The 16,836-nt window shown below is 44.7% G+C and overlaps 1 protein-coding gene across 1 annotated transcript in view; it reads left to right on the top strand.

The window, feature by feature from the left end:
* MUC13 (mucin 13, cell surface associated) overlaps nt 1–16,836 on the top strand; it is a 45,495-nt gene that overhangs the window by 597 nt on the left and 28,062 nt on the right. The window contains exons 2-5 of the mRNA XM_007449710.1: nt 5,909–5,989; nt 10,788–10,910; nt 11,858–11,964; nt 15,654–15,709. Of these exons, the coding sequence (XP_007449772.1) occupies nt 5,909–5,989; nt 10,788–10,910; nt 11,858–11,964; nt 15,654–15,709 (367 nt within the window). The remainder of the gene's footprint in view (nt 1–5,908; nt 5,990–10,787; nt 10,911–11,857; nt 11,965–15,653; nt 15,710–16,836) is intronic.

Here is a 16,836-nt window from a genome sequence, read left to right on the forward strand (position 1 = left end):
CTGTCAAATGTGGATGCTCATAACCATTCCATAGGCCTCTTGGACACAGGGTAAGCCCTTGATAAGTGAGAGTAGTAGGAGGAACAGGGTAGCAGCTGTCGAGAGGGCCAGCTGATGAACTATTTTCTTGCTCCTGGGAGAGCATTTGCCTATGAATGACTGGTTAAGCCCAGCCCCGTTCAAAGTGAAGAGCCAGATTCTGTCATCCAGGGGCTTCCAGACCCAAGCGGGAATTAGGTAACATCTTCGGCAGTTTTCTATATCCAAAGGTTTACAAATAGCTTCCTCACTAAAACTTTTCCTTTTAATAATTTTTTTAACCGATTGTAATTGTCAGAGCTCTTAGAGATAATTAAGGGTTCTAGAAAAGTGACTATAGGATCACTAAGAGTACACTACCCCATGTGTCCAGGTGTTCCTAAGATTTGAAAAAAGGCAGCTTTGATGATCAGCATAGCCCTTAGGGCAAAAACCACCTATATTCATCTTATTCTTTTAAAAGTTCATGTCTCTAGAATTACGAATGGGTAAACATCACTAGAAAACATTTTGAATAAGTTTAATACATTAAATACCTTAATGAGGTATTTTTATTTCATCATTCTTTAAACACAACCCCTTCCCTACCATCCCTCAGCTAACAAGCGATGTAATGGAAAATTGGGGCAATTGCTGTAAATTGTAAAAAGACAAAAGGAGGCATGTCCAGGTGGTAAACAGCTCCACCTGGTGGCATTTTCAATTGCCCTCACTGAGAGCTGCTCTGAGGAATATTAAACTCAGATTGACAGTTCTGCAACTACAGGCATAAATGATATTACATCTTGTAATAATATGACATGTTGATATTAATATATAATTAATATTTCATATTATAAATTATATTAATATATTATAATTAATAATAATACAATAAATAATATTAACTTCATATTTTTCTACCAGTTGAACATCGTATTTTTCAGTAACTTTTTTTTTTTCTTTTGCCGTGCCTCGCGGCTTGTGGGATCTCAATTCCCTAACTAGGGATGGAAGCTGGGCCACGGCAGTGAAAGCCTGGAATCCTAACCACTAGGCCACCCAGGGAACTCCCCAGTAACATTTTTCCAGTTTTGTCTGTTTAATTTTTAATTGTATTTATTGCGGGTTTTTTTTTTTTAAGAAGTAGTCATGTATTTTCGTTTTTAATGTAATCCACTACATTTATTTTTCAGAAGAAAACGGATTGGGTACTAATTAGTATTAAATAATAGCAACTGTCATTATATATTCAATGTTATGTCTTCTGAAACTTAATATCTTTGTTCCTCCAGCCGAGAACCAAACTGTTTCAAACTCAGCTGCCTCTAATACAATAAGCAATTACTAAAGCTACAGTGACTTGAGGTTCAATCTTCACATTCAGCAAGTTTAAATCCACTCGTATGTGATTTTTGAAACCTTATTTATTAACTGAAAATATTGCTTGCTGATAAAACTTGCTCAAATGCTATCGCTGAATGTGCAAGTCACTGATTATGCCAATATAATGACTAGGGTTCTAGAAAAGTGATTATAATTACTATTACCACTACCTACTCCTACCACAGCCACTGCAACTCCTACCGACACGAGCGCTCCTACTCCTACTGCAGCCACTGCATTGAGGATTGCAATGACCAGACATTCATTGAAAAAAAAAAATACACACAACGAAACAAAACTCACACAATATCTGAGAATCTGGACACTTTGTATTAGTGTTTTGAAGTGTTTCATTAATATCTTAAGACAAGTGTATCAAAACCTTGGCATGATTTAAAGTCGCCAATTTTATTTATACTAACATCAGAAAGTTGTGCCTGTGCCACAGGTGTTGCTACAACTACCAACCCCACGAGCTCTACTACTCCTACCACAGCCACTGCAACTCCTACCGACACGAGCGCTACTACTCCTACCACAGGCACTGCAACTCCTACCGACACGAGCGCTACTACTCCTACCACAGGCACTGCAACTCCTACCGACACGAGCGCTACTACTCCTACCACAGGCACTGCAACTCCTACCGACACGAGCGCTACTACTCCTACCACAGGCACTGCAACTCCTACCGACACGAGCGCTACTACTCCTACCACAGGCACTGCAACTCCTACCGACACGAGCGCTACTACTCCTACCACAGGCACTGCAACTCCTACCGACACGAGCGCTACTACTCCTACCACAGGCACTGCAACTCCTACCGACACGAGCGCTACTACTCCTACCACAGGCACTGCAACTCCTACCGACACGAGCGCTACTACTCCTACCACAGGCACTGCAACTCCTACCGACACGAGCGCTACTACTCCTACCACAGGCACTGCAACTCCTACCGACACGAGCGCTACTACTCCTACCACAGGCACTGCAACTCCTACCGACACGAGCGCTACTACTCCTACCACAGGCACTGCAACTCCTACCGACACGAGCGCTACTACTCCTACCACAGGCACTGCAACTCCTACCGACACGAGCGCTACTACTCCTACCACAGGCACTGCAACTCCTACCGACACGAGCGCTACTACTCCTACCACAGGCACTGCAACTCCTACCGACACGAGCGCTACTACTCCTACCACAGGCACTGCAACTCCTACCGACACGAGCGCTACTACTCCTACCACAGGCACTGCAACTCCTACCGACACGAGCGCTACTACTCCTACCACAGGCACTGCAACTCCTACCGACACGAGCGCTACTACTCCTACCACAGGCACTGCAACTCCTACCGACACGAGCGCTACTACTCCTACCACAGGCACTGCAACTCCTACCGACACGAGCGCTACTACTCCTACCACAGGCACTGCAACTCCTACCGACACGAGCGCTACTACTCCTACCACAGGCACTGCAACTCCTACCGACACGAGCGCTACTACTCCTACCACAGGCACTGCAACTCCTACCGACACGAGCGCTACTACTCCTACCACAGGCACTGCAACTCCTACCGACACGAGCGCTACTACTCCTACCACAGGCACTGCAACTCCTACCGACACGAGCGCTACTACTCCTACCACAGGCACTGCAACTCCTACCGACACGAGCGCTACTACTCCTACCACAGGCACTGCAACTCCTACCGACACGAGCGCTACTACTCCTACCACAGGCACTGCAACTCCTACCGACACGAGCGCTACTACTCCTACCACAGGCACTGCAACTCCTACCGACACGAGCGCTACTACTCCTACCACAGGCACTGCAACTCCTACCGACACGAGCGCTACTACTCCTACCACAGGCACTGCAACTCCTACCGACACGAGCGCTACTACTCCTACCACAGGCACTGCAACTCCTACCGACACGAGCGCTACTACTCCTACCACAGGCACTGCAACTCCTACCGACACGAGCGCTACTACTCCTACCACAGGCACTGCAACTCCTACCGACACGAGCGCTACTACTCCTACCACAGGCACTGCAACTCCTACCGACACGAGCGCTACTACTCCTACCACAGGCACTGCAACTCCTACCGACACGAGCGCTACTACTCCTACCACAGGCACTGCAACTCCTACCGACACGAGCGCTACTACTCCTACCACAGGCACTGCAACTCCTACCGACACGAGCGCTACTACTCCTACCACAGGCACTGCAACTCCTACCGACACGAGCGCTACTACTCCTACCACAGGCACTGCAACTCCTACCGACACGAGCGCTACTACTCCTACCACAGGCACTGCAACTCCTACCGACACGAGCGCTACTACTCCTACCACAGGCACTGCAACTCCTACCGACACGAGCGCTACTACTCCTACCACAGGCACTGCAACTCCTACCGACACGAGCGCTACTACTCCTACCACAGGCACTGCAACTCCTACCGACACGAGCGCTACTACTCCTACCACAGGCACTGCAACTCCTACCGACACGAGCGCTACTACTCCTACCACAGGCACTGCAACTCCTACCGACACGAGCGCTACTACTCCTACCACAGGCACTGCAACTCCTACCGACACGAGCGCTACTACTCCTACCACAGGCACTGCAACTCCTACCGACACGAGCGCTACTACTCCTACCACAGGCACTGCAACTCCTACCGACACGAGCGCTACTACTCCTACCACAGGCACTGCAACTCCTACCGACACGAGCGCTACTACTCCTACCACAGGCACTGCAACTCCTACCGACACGAGCGCTACTACTCCTACCACAGGCACTGCAACTCCTACCGACACGAGCGCTACTACTCCTACCACAGGCACTGCAACTCCTACCGACACGAGCGCTACTACTCCTACCACAGGCACTGCAACTCCTACCGACACGAGCGCTACTACTCCTACCACAGGCACTGCAACTCCTACCGACACGAGCGCTACTACTCCTACCACAGGCACTGCAACTCCTACCGACACGAGCGCTACTACTCCTACCACAGGCACTGCAACTCCTACCGACACGAGCGCTACTACTCCTACCACAGGCACTGCAACTCCTACCGACACGAGCGCTACTACTCCTACCACAGGCACTGCAACTCCTACCGACACGAGCGCTACTACTCCTACCACAGGCACTGCAACTCCTACCGACACGAGCGCTACTACTCCTACCACAGGCACTGCAACTCCTACCGACACGAGCGCTACTACTCCTACCACAGGCACTGCAACTCCTACCGACACGAGCGCTACTACTCCTACCACAGGCACTGCAACTCCTACCGACACGAGCGCTACTACTCCTACCACAGGCACTGCAACTCCTACCGACACGAGCGCTACTACTCCTACCACAGGCACTGCAACTCCTACCGACACGAGCGCTACTACTCCTACCACAGGCACTGCAACTCCTACCGACACGAGCGCTACTACTCCTACCACAGGCACTGCAACTCCTACCGACACGAGCGCTACTACTCCTACCACAGGCACTGCAACTCCTACCGACACGAGCGCTACTACTCCTACCACAGGCACTGCAACTCCTACCGACACGAGCGCTACTACTCCTACCACAGGCACTGCAACTCCTACCGACACGAGCGCTACTACTCCTACCACAGGCACTGCAACTCCTACCGACACGAGCGCTACTACTCCTACCACAGGCACTGCAACTCCTACCGACACGAGCGCTACTACTCCTACCACAGGCACTGCAACTCCTACCGACACGAGCGCTACTACTCCTACCACAGGCACTGCAACTCCTACCGACACGAGCGCTACTACTCCTACCACAGGCACTGCAACTCCTACCGACACGAGCGCTACTACTCCTACCACAGGCACTGCAACTCCTACCGACACGAGCGCTACTACTCCTACCACAGGCACTGCAACTCCTACCGACACGAGCGCTACTACTCCTACCACAGGCACTGCAACTCCTACCGACACGAGCGCTACTACTCCTACCACAGGCACTGCAACTCCTACCGACACGAGCGCTACTACTCCTACCACAGGCACTGCAACTCCTACCGACACGAGCGCTACTACTCCTACCACAGGCACTGCAACTCCTACCGACACGAGCGCTACTACTCCTACCACAGGCACTGCAACTCCTACCGACACGAGCGCTACTACTCCTACCACAGGCACTGCAACTCCTACCGACACGAGCGCTACTACTCCTACCACAGGCACTGCAACTCCTACCGACACGAGCGCTACTACTCCTACCACAGGCACTGCAACTCCTACCGACACGAGCGCTACTACTCCTACCACAGGCACTGCAACTCCTACCGACACGAGCGCTACTACTCCTACCACAGCCACTGCAACTCCTACCGACACGAGCGCTCCTACTCCTACCACAGCCACTGCAACTCCTACCGACACCACGAGCGCTCCTACTCCTACCACAGGCCCTGCAGCTCCCGCCAACACCACGAGCGCTCCTCCTACCCCTAAAACGAGTACACCTACTCCCTCCACAAATACCCCAGGTAAGAGCAATTCCCTCAAAGCTTCTCACTGAGGAGTCACAGTATGTTGGAAGATGGTACGTAAGTTTGTTCTACCAGAGTAGGGAAGTGCGTATAAAGAGACCCAAGGTGTCCTTGGATGTGAACCCCTGGAATTAAAAAGTCTGGGTCGCGTGGGCTAATAGTAATGGCAGACATGCTAAAAGATTACCTGTTCCATTCTCCTTTCCTCAAGTTATTTGCCAGATGTGGAATATTTTTATGAACTTGGACTTTAAAAAGCTACTTTTCCAGCTTCCCTCTCCCTAGTAGATTTTTGCAAATAGTTTCAGCTTCTCTGAGGTCAGGTGCAAATAAGCACTGACTCTCCAGCCCCACTGGTCTAGATCCCTGGTCTACTGAAGGAAAGAGTCACTTCTATCCTGATTCCTCATCAAATGTTATGGAAAAATTATGACATTACAAAGGTAGCTGATCACAGTTTAGAATTTGAGCTAATTCATGGACTTTGAGCCTGAGAGATTAAAAAGCCAAACAACAGCAGTACTCAAACAGTCCTAGACATGACCAGAGCCGTGGTCCAAAGGACAGATATTTGGGGCTACTATCTAAGAGATGATGATTGACCTCAAGCCCAAGTTATTGAAACAGAAAACACTTGCCTCATTTCCCAAAGTTTAGAGCAGGGGTCAGTAAACTTTATCAGTGAAGGCAAACTAATAAATGTTTCAGGTTTTGTGGGCCATGATAAGGTCTCTCTTACAACTACTCCACTCTGCCATATTAGCATCAAAGCAGCCATGGACAATATACAAATGAATATGCCTGATTGTGTATCAATAAAACTTTATTTACAAAAACAGAGGACTGGCCAGAATTGGCTCACAAGTCATAGTTTGCCAACCCCTGGTCTTAAAGAATCCTCAAACCTAGGCTTAAAGGGTCTAGATAAACCCTGTTATTCTCAGTTAGGGAAACTGAGGCCCAGTGAGGGCAGCAACTTACCCAGGGTCAAAGAGCAAGTTGATGTTTCCCTATACTTACTTCTTTTGTCTTCCCCAGTGTTCTGCAATAGATCTAAGAAATGGATGATTAAGAAAATGGAGCCAGAGCCTGTATCAAAACCTGGCTCCCAATCTTCTTTCATGTTTGCAGGGGCCGCTCTGAAGGCTAGGTCAAGAGGGACACAGCTACACAATCAGTTCTCCTGCAGTCAGGAAAGAGAGCTTTTTTTTCTTTTTTCTTTTTTTTTTTTGCGGTACGTGGGCCTCTAACTGTTGTGGCCTCTCCGGTTGAGGAGCACAGGCTCCGGACGGGCAGGCTCAGCGGCCATGGCTCACGGGCCCAGCCGCTCCACAGCATGTGGGATCTTCCCAGACCGGGGCACGAACCTGTGTCCCCTGCATCGGCAGGCGGACTCTCAACCACTGCGCCACCAGGGAAGCCCGAAAGGGAGCTTTTTAAAGCTGTTTCTGCTTCTCCAGACACTCTCTCAGAGTAAGGCAGTCTTCCTGTGTCTGGCCCTACACTAACTATGGGGCATGGGCCAAATCACTTCTCTCTTGGCTTCAACATACTCACTGTTAATAAGATGTGATTGAACTAAATAGCCACCAAAATCCTTTTCCCACTGTAACATCCTGTGATTTTATTCCTGGCACACAGAAAAACTAACAAGTCTGTCCTCTATTGCCAGGGAGAAAGCACACCAGGAGTTATATGAGCAGTATATCCAGAATGGAGCTGCACTCAATTTCTTCCCTAGGATTTGCCAAATCATCCTTGCAATGTGGCTGAGGCTTTTTAAAAAGCCATTTACTTTACTTAGAATAGTGGTTTACACCTTCTCAGAGAGGTGACCCTTGCTGTTGTTTATGAGGTACTGCACTACGCCTCCTGTGTCCCAGGTAGCCTGTTTTTTTCACTCTTAAAAAATTTTTTTTTCAATAGACTTTGCTTTTAGAGCAGTCTTAGATTCACAGCAAAATCAAAAGGAAGGTAGAGTTCGCATATTTCCCTACCCCCACAGCTGCATAGCCTCCCTTATTATCATCTTTCCTCACCAGAGGGTACATTTGTGACAATTGATGAATCTATATTGACACATGATAATCACCCCAAGTCCAGTTTACATTAGGGTTTACTGTTGGTGTTGTATATTCTGTAGGTTTGAATAAACGTATAATGACATGTATCCATCATTATGGTATCATAAAGACGATTTTCGCCTTCCTAACAATCTACTGTACTCTGCCCATTCATCCCTTCCTCCCTGCTAACCCCTGATCTTTTTACTGTCGTCATAGTTTTGCCTTTTTCAGAACGTCATGTAGTTGGAATCACAGTATGTGGCGTTTTCAGATTAGCTTCTTTTATTTAGTAATATGCATTTAAGATTCCTCCATGTCAATTTTCAAGGCTTGAACACTGAATAATATTCCACTGTCTGGCTGTAGCAGTTTGTTTATCCACTCACCTACTGAAGGACATCTTGGTGGCTTCCAGGTTTTGGCAGTCATGAAGAAAAGGCTATAAGTATTCGTTTGCAGGGTTTTGAGTGGATATAAGTTGATAAATAATAAGTGAATTCTCAGCATTTACACTGAGTAAATACTAAAGCATGCACTTGTGGGGTCATATGGTTAAGAGTATGTTTAGTTCTGTAAGAAACTGCCTGCCTGTCTTCTAAAGTGGCTGCACCATTTTACACTCCCAACCAGTATCAGAGCTCCTCACCAGTACTGTTTTATTTATTTTTTATAAAAGTCAATTAGGCCCACAGTTATGGAAAAAGAAGCTTAAATGGGGCAAAAGTATATGCGGTAAAAACTAAATCTCCCTCCTATCCTAGACCCCTAGGACCCAGACCCCCAGTTTTCTTCCCCGGAGACAACTTCTGTGGCTAGTTTTTTGTGTTTGTGCAAATACAAACACATAGACTTATATGTTTCTATGTATTCCCCTCCTTTTTAAAAAATATTCATTTAGTTAGTTAGTTTTGGCTGCATTGGGTCTTCGTTGCTGCATGCAGGCTTTTCTCTCTGTGGTGAGCAGGGGCTACTCTTTGTTGCGGTGCGCGGGCTTCTCATTGCAGTGGCTTTTCTTGTTGCAGAGCACGGACTCTAGGTGCATGGGCTTCAGTAGTTGTGGCACGTGGGCTCAGTAGTTGTGGCGCACGGGCTTAGTTGATCCGTGGCATGTGGAATCTTCTCAGACCAGGGCTCGAGCCCGTGTCCCCTGCATTGGCAGGCAGATTCTTAGCCACTGCACCACCAGGGAAGTCCCCCCACCTTTTTTTTTTTTTATCGTAAGAGAGAGCATGTTATTTCTGGCTATATACCCAGGAATGGAATTGCTGGATCATATGGTAGTTCTATTTTCAGTTTTTACCACATGATCCAGCAATTCCATTCCCGGGTATATATCCAGAGAAACGAAAACACCAATTTGAAAAGATACATGCGCATGATAGAATATTACTCAGCCATAAAAAGAATGAAATTCTGCCTTTTGCAGCATTGTGGACAGACCTAGAGAATATTATGCTTTAGTGAAACAAGTCAGAGAAAGACAAATACTGTATGAAATCACTTATATGTGGAATCTAAAAAATAATACAAATGAGTGTATATGCAAAATAAAAACCGACTCACAGATAGAGAAAACAAACTTATGGTTACCAAAGGGGAGAGAGACAAATTAGGCGTATGGGATTAACAGATACAAACTACTATGTATAGAATAGATAAGCAACAATGATATACTATATAGCACAGGGAATTATAGCCATTATCTTGCAATAACTTATAATGTAGTATAATCTCCAAAAATACTGAATCACTGGACTGTATACTTGAAACTAATGTAATATTGTAAATCAACTATACGTCAGTAAAAAAGAGACAATGTTATACACATCGTACCTCATATGTAGTCTCTCTTTTTTTTTTTTAAGCAACGATTTGCACCTACAGGATTATAAGATCTTAAGACAGCTCTGAAGGTTGTCAGTTACTTGATCTATTCTGAAATCAAAGCTCAGGATCATTTAATTTGACAGAGATAAAGGAAATGGCTAGCTAAGATCACCATTTGGCCACTGGCCTAACTTCCCTTCTTGGATCCCGTCAGTTCTCCAAAGATAAGAAAGATGCTGCACCCTGCCTGCTCTAGGAGTCCTGACCAGTGGTGTAGAAACCATTGTAATATTCTTCTCTCCATTTATTCAGGTCATCCACTCAGAAAGCCAGAGAGTAGAGTGACCCTACATCACTTCGTCTTAGAATTTTCACTGAGTTAATCCACACTGTTCCCTTACTCTCCCTTGCCTTTCCTCGTGGGTCTGTATACCATGTGTGCTAAGCAGAATACAATATCTAGTTTCTTTGGGGAGCTTTTGGCCTGATCTTCCCTATAAGTCAATTATTCATATCTTCAAAAAAATATATGATGCTTTCTCTAAAATGGTTTTGGAGACTTCTACCTAGTGTTAGAGAACCAGACATCAAGGTTCTGGAGGATCCTTGAGGTCCAAAGTATTTCTTTACTCCTTGGAGTTAGAAGACTGCTGTCTCTCTCTGAGCAGACTCTTACCCACCAACCTCTGACCTTTACTGTTGACAAGTGCTTGGCTCTAGAAATTTAGCAACAAACTTCCTAGAAACATAAGAAAATATGTATTTGTTTCAGCTGTTCTAAGGGTATGCCATGGAGTAACACAGCCAAGGAATAGAAAGTGCCCAGGAGATTTAAAAGTATGTTTCTTGGTGTTATTTGTTGTTATCCTATGGATTTTTAATCTCTTTCTACTGTATCTCAGGTTCCATAAACCCTTGCCAAAAGGATCCCTGTAAGGATGGTTCTTCATGTGTTAATCTGCATGATAGACAGTTTTGCCTGTGTTCAGAAGGGTATTACTATAACTCTTCCACATGCAATAAAGGTGAGTTACAAAGGATGAATCATGGAGAGCTGCACCTCAGACCTAAGTGGAATAGAAAACTTAAAATAATGGCAAAAAGAGCTTCCAGAATACTAAAATTAGAGGAAAATTTGGAGGCAACAAAGGCCAGCCAAGTAGAAAAAAGCTTCCTGTCTTTATCTCAATGGAAACTAGTGGGAGAGGAAATAGACCAATTCAGATTTGTGAGCTAGTCCTAGAGGTACGGGAGTAGATGGGTCCCTTCACTTAAACTGTTCAAGGGAATGGTGCCATGGGGTCAAAATGAGAATGATAGATGTCGGAGTCCCTGGAAAAGTACACAGGCTGCATAAATACAAAGTGGTGCTATTACATGGGGACACTGATGCAGAATAAGGTGATTTTCTAAAACCACAGAGTCAGACGAACCAGGAACCTGGTCTCTGACTTTGGTTCAGTTCTCTGTCATAGGATTTGCTTGTTCTATAACAGCAAACCCTATTTTTGGAGACTTAAGAGCCTCTCAGCTCTGGAAATGAACTTTAAGAGCAAATCGACCCTATACTTTTTTGGTTATATCAGCTGGGCGCTGTGAAAGTCCAAGGCTGTTTCCTGAGTTACATGTTTTTGTCTGTTTTATGAATGAGAAATATCCCTCCTTGCCAGAACAGACCAACTGTACAGGAAATGAATGCATTGTGTTGGCCACAGAAATTAGAGATATCCCCAAAGCCAAAAGAATGTTCCTGTTTTTAGTACTAATACTCTCATTTCTGGGGATCCACTCTAAGTAAATGACTCCATATGTAGAAAGGTTTGTGCATGAAGATGTTCTTTGCAACTGTTTTTTTCCCTCTTAAATAATTAAAAGCACTGAAAACAAAAAATGACTGCATCAATGAAGGAAAGATGTATTTCATAGCATTCTTTACATTAAATATCACAGAGAGATTCTGCTTCAATTTCAGGAAAGATATTCCCTGGTACGATTAAGGTCACTATATCATCTACATCTGGCTTAGAAGATGAAAATTCTGTGGGCTATCAGGAATTATACTTTAAAATTACTACATTTGTAAGTATTTTCCAAACATCCTTCCTCTATAAATATTCTTTATTCTAACACTGACTTGTAGAGTGTAGACTGGTATTCGGGTGGTACATGCTGGTACAGCTGTACCGGTGGATCAAGTAGTGAAATGCATGCTTATTGGTTTGTAAACAGTAGCTGTTCCAAACTCCTGGGGGCCACTGCTTCCTGGTTGCCCAGGCTCCTCCTCTGGGACCCTGGGTCCTCACCGTGATCCTGCACCTAGAGGGGTAACATCTGGCACAGCAGAGGGCCTTTAGAAGCCACCTCCAGCCATGCCATACTCATTCATACAGAAATATTCTTAAATATTTTTAAGTGGACAGAGAAATGTAATGCTGTTTTAAAATAAATTACTTCCATAGAATTGAAGAGAAAAAAAATTAAAGATGATTTTTTTTTTCCTTTTTACAATCAAATTTGCATACTAGTCTGGCTTTTTTAATGTCTGGAAGAGGAACTCCATCTGAATTATATGTTACTTCTTTTTCCCATTGTCAAAAATGTCAAAATGAACAACAGCTTCATTTCATTTTGATTATTGTGAGTGTGTTGACATGAAAGAGATGGAGATCTCTATTCTGGAACCACAGATGTCAGACCTGGAAGGTCTTAGAGAGGGTGTCCAGCCAGTGTTTCTCAAAATTTAGTTTTGAAGGGAAAAATGTTAGCTTGGAAATATGTCTTAGAACTCTAGGTGGAGAAACACTTTATTTTTAATTTTTTTAACATCTTTATTGGAGTATAATTGCTTTACAGTGGTGTGTCAGTTTCTGGTTTATAACAAAGTGAATCAGCTATACATATACATATATCCCCATATCTCCTCCCTCTTGCATCTCCCTCCCTCCCACCCTCCCTATCCCACTGCTCTAGTGCTATGCGGCTGCTTCCCACTAGCTATCTATTTTACTTTTGGTAGTGTATATAAGTCCATGCCACTCTCTCAATTCGTCCCAGCTTACCCTTCCCCCTTCCCCCTTCCCATGTCCTCAAGTCCATTCTCTATGTCTGCGTCTTTATTCCTGTCCTGCCCCTAGGCTCGTCAGAACAATTTTTTTTTTTTTTTAGATTCCATATATATGTGTTAGCATATGGTATTTGTTTTTCTCTTTCTGACTTACTTCACTCTGTATGACAGTCTCTAGGTCCATCCACCTCACTACAGATAACTCAGTTTCATTTCTTTTTATGGCTGAGTAATATTCCATTGTATATATGTGCCACATCTTCTTTATTCATTCATCTGTCAATGGACACTTAGATTGCTTCCATGTCCTGGCTATTGTAAATAGAGCTGCAATGAACATTGTGGTGCGTGACTCTTTTTGAATTATGGTTTCTCAGGGTATATGCCCAGTAGTGAGATTGCTGGGTCGTATGGGTAGTTCTATTTTTAGTTTTTTAAGGAACCTGCATATTGTTCTCCATAGTGGCTGTATCAATTTACATTCCCACCAACAGTGCAAGAGGGTTCTCTTCTCTCCACACCCTACCCAGCATTTATTGTTTGTAGATTTTTTTGATGATGGCCATTCTGACTGGTGTGAGGTGCTACCTCATTGTAGTTTTGATTTGCATTTCTCTAATGATTAGTGATGTTGAGCATCTTTTCATGTGTTTGTTGCCAATCTGTATATCTTCTTTGAAAAATGTCTATTTAGGTCTTCTGCCCTGCATCCTTTTGTAGAAGACTGTGTCATAAGGCCATCCTAACTGCAAAATCAAGCATTTAGCTTTCTAGTTTTTATGATAGTTGAGGAAAACAAAGACAAGTGGTTTGGGAATGGTGGTGTTGAGAGAGCTAGCCTGTAATATCAGGCACTGAATGTAGGTTGCCTAATATTTTATATATTGGTGTGAACTGATTTCCTTTCCTACCAAAACAAAAACTCCTTGAGATAAAATATGACTTCACTTCTCATGCAATAAATATTTGTTGATTGAATGAATCAATAAATGACTTTAGAGACAGCAGAAGCAAGAAGAACTACAGTCCTGCAGCCTGTGGAACTAAAACCACATTCACAGAAAGATAGACAAGATGAAAAGGCAGAGGGCTATGTACTAGATGAAGAAACAAGATAAAACCCCAGAAAAATAACTAAATGGAGTGGAGATAGGCAACCTTCCAGAAGAAGAATTAAGAATAATGATAGTGAAGATGATACAGGACCTCGGAAAAAGAATGGAGGCAAAGACAGAGAGGATGCAAGAAATGTTTAACAAAGACCTAGAAGAATTAAAGAACAAAAAAACAGAGATGAACAATGCAATAACTGAAATGAAAAATACACCAGAAGGAATCAATAGCAGAATAACTGAGGGAGAAGAATGGATAAGTGACCTGGAAGACAGAATGGTGGAATTCATCTTTTTAAATGACATTGGTTGCCATGATTTTTTTAAATGGGGGTCCCCATGGGAGAAAAATAATAAAATTCTTGGATTATATAATAAAAAAAAATTTGCACCAACCCAGTTCAACATTCATGTAATAAATATGGAGATGGGGTCCAAAGAGAGGAAGACATGTCCAAGGTCATGTCTTTCACAGTTAAGTCATTCAGTCATCTGTCAACTGGGGTTTGTTGAGTGTTTCCTAGGGATTGCCCTGCACTGAGTGCTATGGAATAGGCATGGGGATGGGCAGGTGGCAGGTGGTAGGGGGTGTCATAAGAAAGAGAAAACGAACCCCATTCTTGGCATCAAAGAACTTATGTTCTAAATGAGACCCCCATCCTACCTCCACCTCACCCCTGCCAGAGGTCCCAGCTTAACCTCTGGCCACTTGTTAACAAGTATCTGGAATTGTCTCTGCTCTTAGAACGCAACTCGGGCCTAAGAAGATCTACCTGTGCTGGAGCCCCTTCCAGCTCACAAAGCCATGTATCATATATTCTATCTCACTTTCTACGCATGATAGCCCTATGTGGTGGGAATTACTGCTATCTCAAATTTTCCAATGAGAAAGTGAGGTTCAAAGCAGTTAAATTTTGCAAAAGCTAAGCAGAGAAGTTTGGCACCTCAGCCTGCTGCCTTCTGAGGCACCCTGCTTCTGAGCATTGGTGTGGGCTGTTCCTTCTTCCACTTCGTGGCCCTGCACTACCTACTGAAATGCTTTACAGCCCATCTCCTCTATGAAGCCCTCTCTGGTTCTCTGCGACTAGATGAGAGTTTCTTTGAACTTCCACGGTAGATTCTACTCTCTGGCACTTACCTCTCTCAACTTCATGGTGTAACCTCTTATTTGATCAGAGGCTGGGTCTGCCCATCTTGGTAATCTCTATGTCTCAGGCATGATGCCTTGCTAAGGTAGGCATTTAAGTCTTCCTTAGGTAAACTGATGAGTGTATAAAGTATGCATATAGGTAAGTCTAACAGTAACTTTGAAAAGAAAAAACAAGTCAGTCACGTTATTTTTAAGAGTATTGATTTGGCTGGATGTTTCAGGTTTCCATCTTTTTCCTGGGTGGCTCTGAATTATATCAGAATCTTCCTATGTTAGAGCAAAAATTACTGAAACGTATTAGAGCACATGGAAAGAATAAATAATTTGTTGTGTTATAGTTATATAAATGAGTTTAGAAATGGATTTATGTTAAAACCTAGATGTAATATCACTTTTCCCCTCTCTTTGTAGTTGTTCTTAATTCTGTTTTTCTTCTCCACAGTTTAAAAATGCATTTAACAGTTCTGATTACGGGCAGACTGTAATTGGTAAATTAAGGTAAGTTTGCTGTGGACTGATGGGGTACTTTGGAAGCAGGTTGTGTTTGCCTAACTTCTGTGTTCTCTTGCATACCCCATGTGGCACTGAGGCCCTAGGATGGCTAGTCACAGGTCAAGAAGAGATGATTAGTCTGAGTACCACGGAGGGCCCTGCCTCTGACGTCACATTGACCCTGGCCTGGGTGGGCAGGGTGTAACCTAGGGATAGCAAGATGCTGCCTGTGATTGGCTACTCAGCAACTTGCCCACATAGCCCAGGGCATCACCTGGTTCTCTTTGTTTGGTTTGATGCTTTGGCTACAAATCACACCTGGTCAATCCCTGGAATGTGCATTCCAGGGGGTCAGGAGGAGAATGAATGGCTCACGGCCATCTCTTCCCTCATGGTGGGGAATGAGGCAGACAGGAAGACCCCAGTCATGCACCTGGCTACTGCAGAGCCTGTCGTGAGCTCTTTCTACAGTAAGAACGAGAATGCAGTGAGCATATCAACATGCAGTGACTAGGGTTGCATGCTATTTGGGAATCCAAAGAGGTAGAGGATTCTCAAGAAGTTAGTGATTCCATCTTGGCCTTCTCTGAAGCGTATTGATACATGAGTGCTACAGGCTGAGGAAAGAATGCTGTAAGGCAGGGGTCCCTAACCCTGGGGGGCAGCACAGCAGGAGGTGAGCAGCAAGCGCGCAGAGCTTCATCTGCCGCTCCCCATGGCTCCCCATTGCTCCCCATGGCTCCCCATCGCTCTAATGACTGTCTGAACCATCCCCGCCCCTATCGGTGGAAAAATTGTCTTCCATGAAACCAGTCCCTGGTGCCAAAAACGCTGGGGACCACTGCTCTAAGGTGAACAGAACCATGCAGAAAAAGCAGCTTTAATGTATGTATATTTTATGGTTTTACTATTGCATCGATCTTTTTTTTTTTTTAACATCTTTATTGGGGTATAATTGCTTTACAATGGTGTGTTAGTTTCTGCTTTATAACAGAGTGAATCAGTTTTACATATACATATGTTCCCATATCTCTTCCCTCTTTATCTCCCTCCCTCCCACCCTCCCTATCCCACCCCTCCAGACAGCCACAAAGAACCGAGCCGGTTTCCCTGTGCCATGCAGCTGCTTCCCA

The sequence above is a fragment of the Lipotes vexillifer genome, unplaced genomic scaffold (assembly GCF_000442215.2).
Source record: "Lipotes vexillifer unplaced genomic scaffold, Lipotes_vexillifer_v1.1 scaffold1378, whole genome shotgun sequence".
NCBI lineage: Eukaryota > Metazoa > Chordata > Mammalia > Artiodactyla > Lipotidae > Lipotes > Lipotes vexillifer.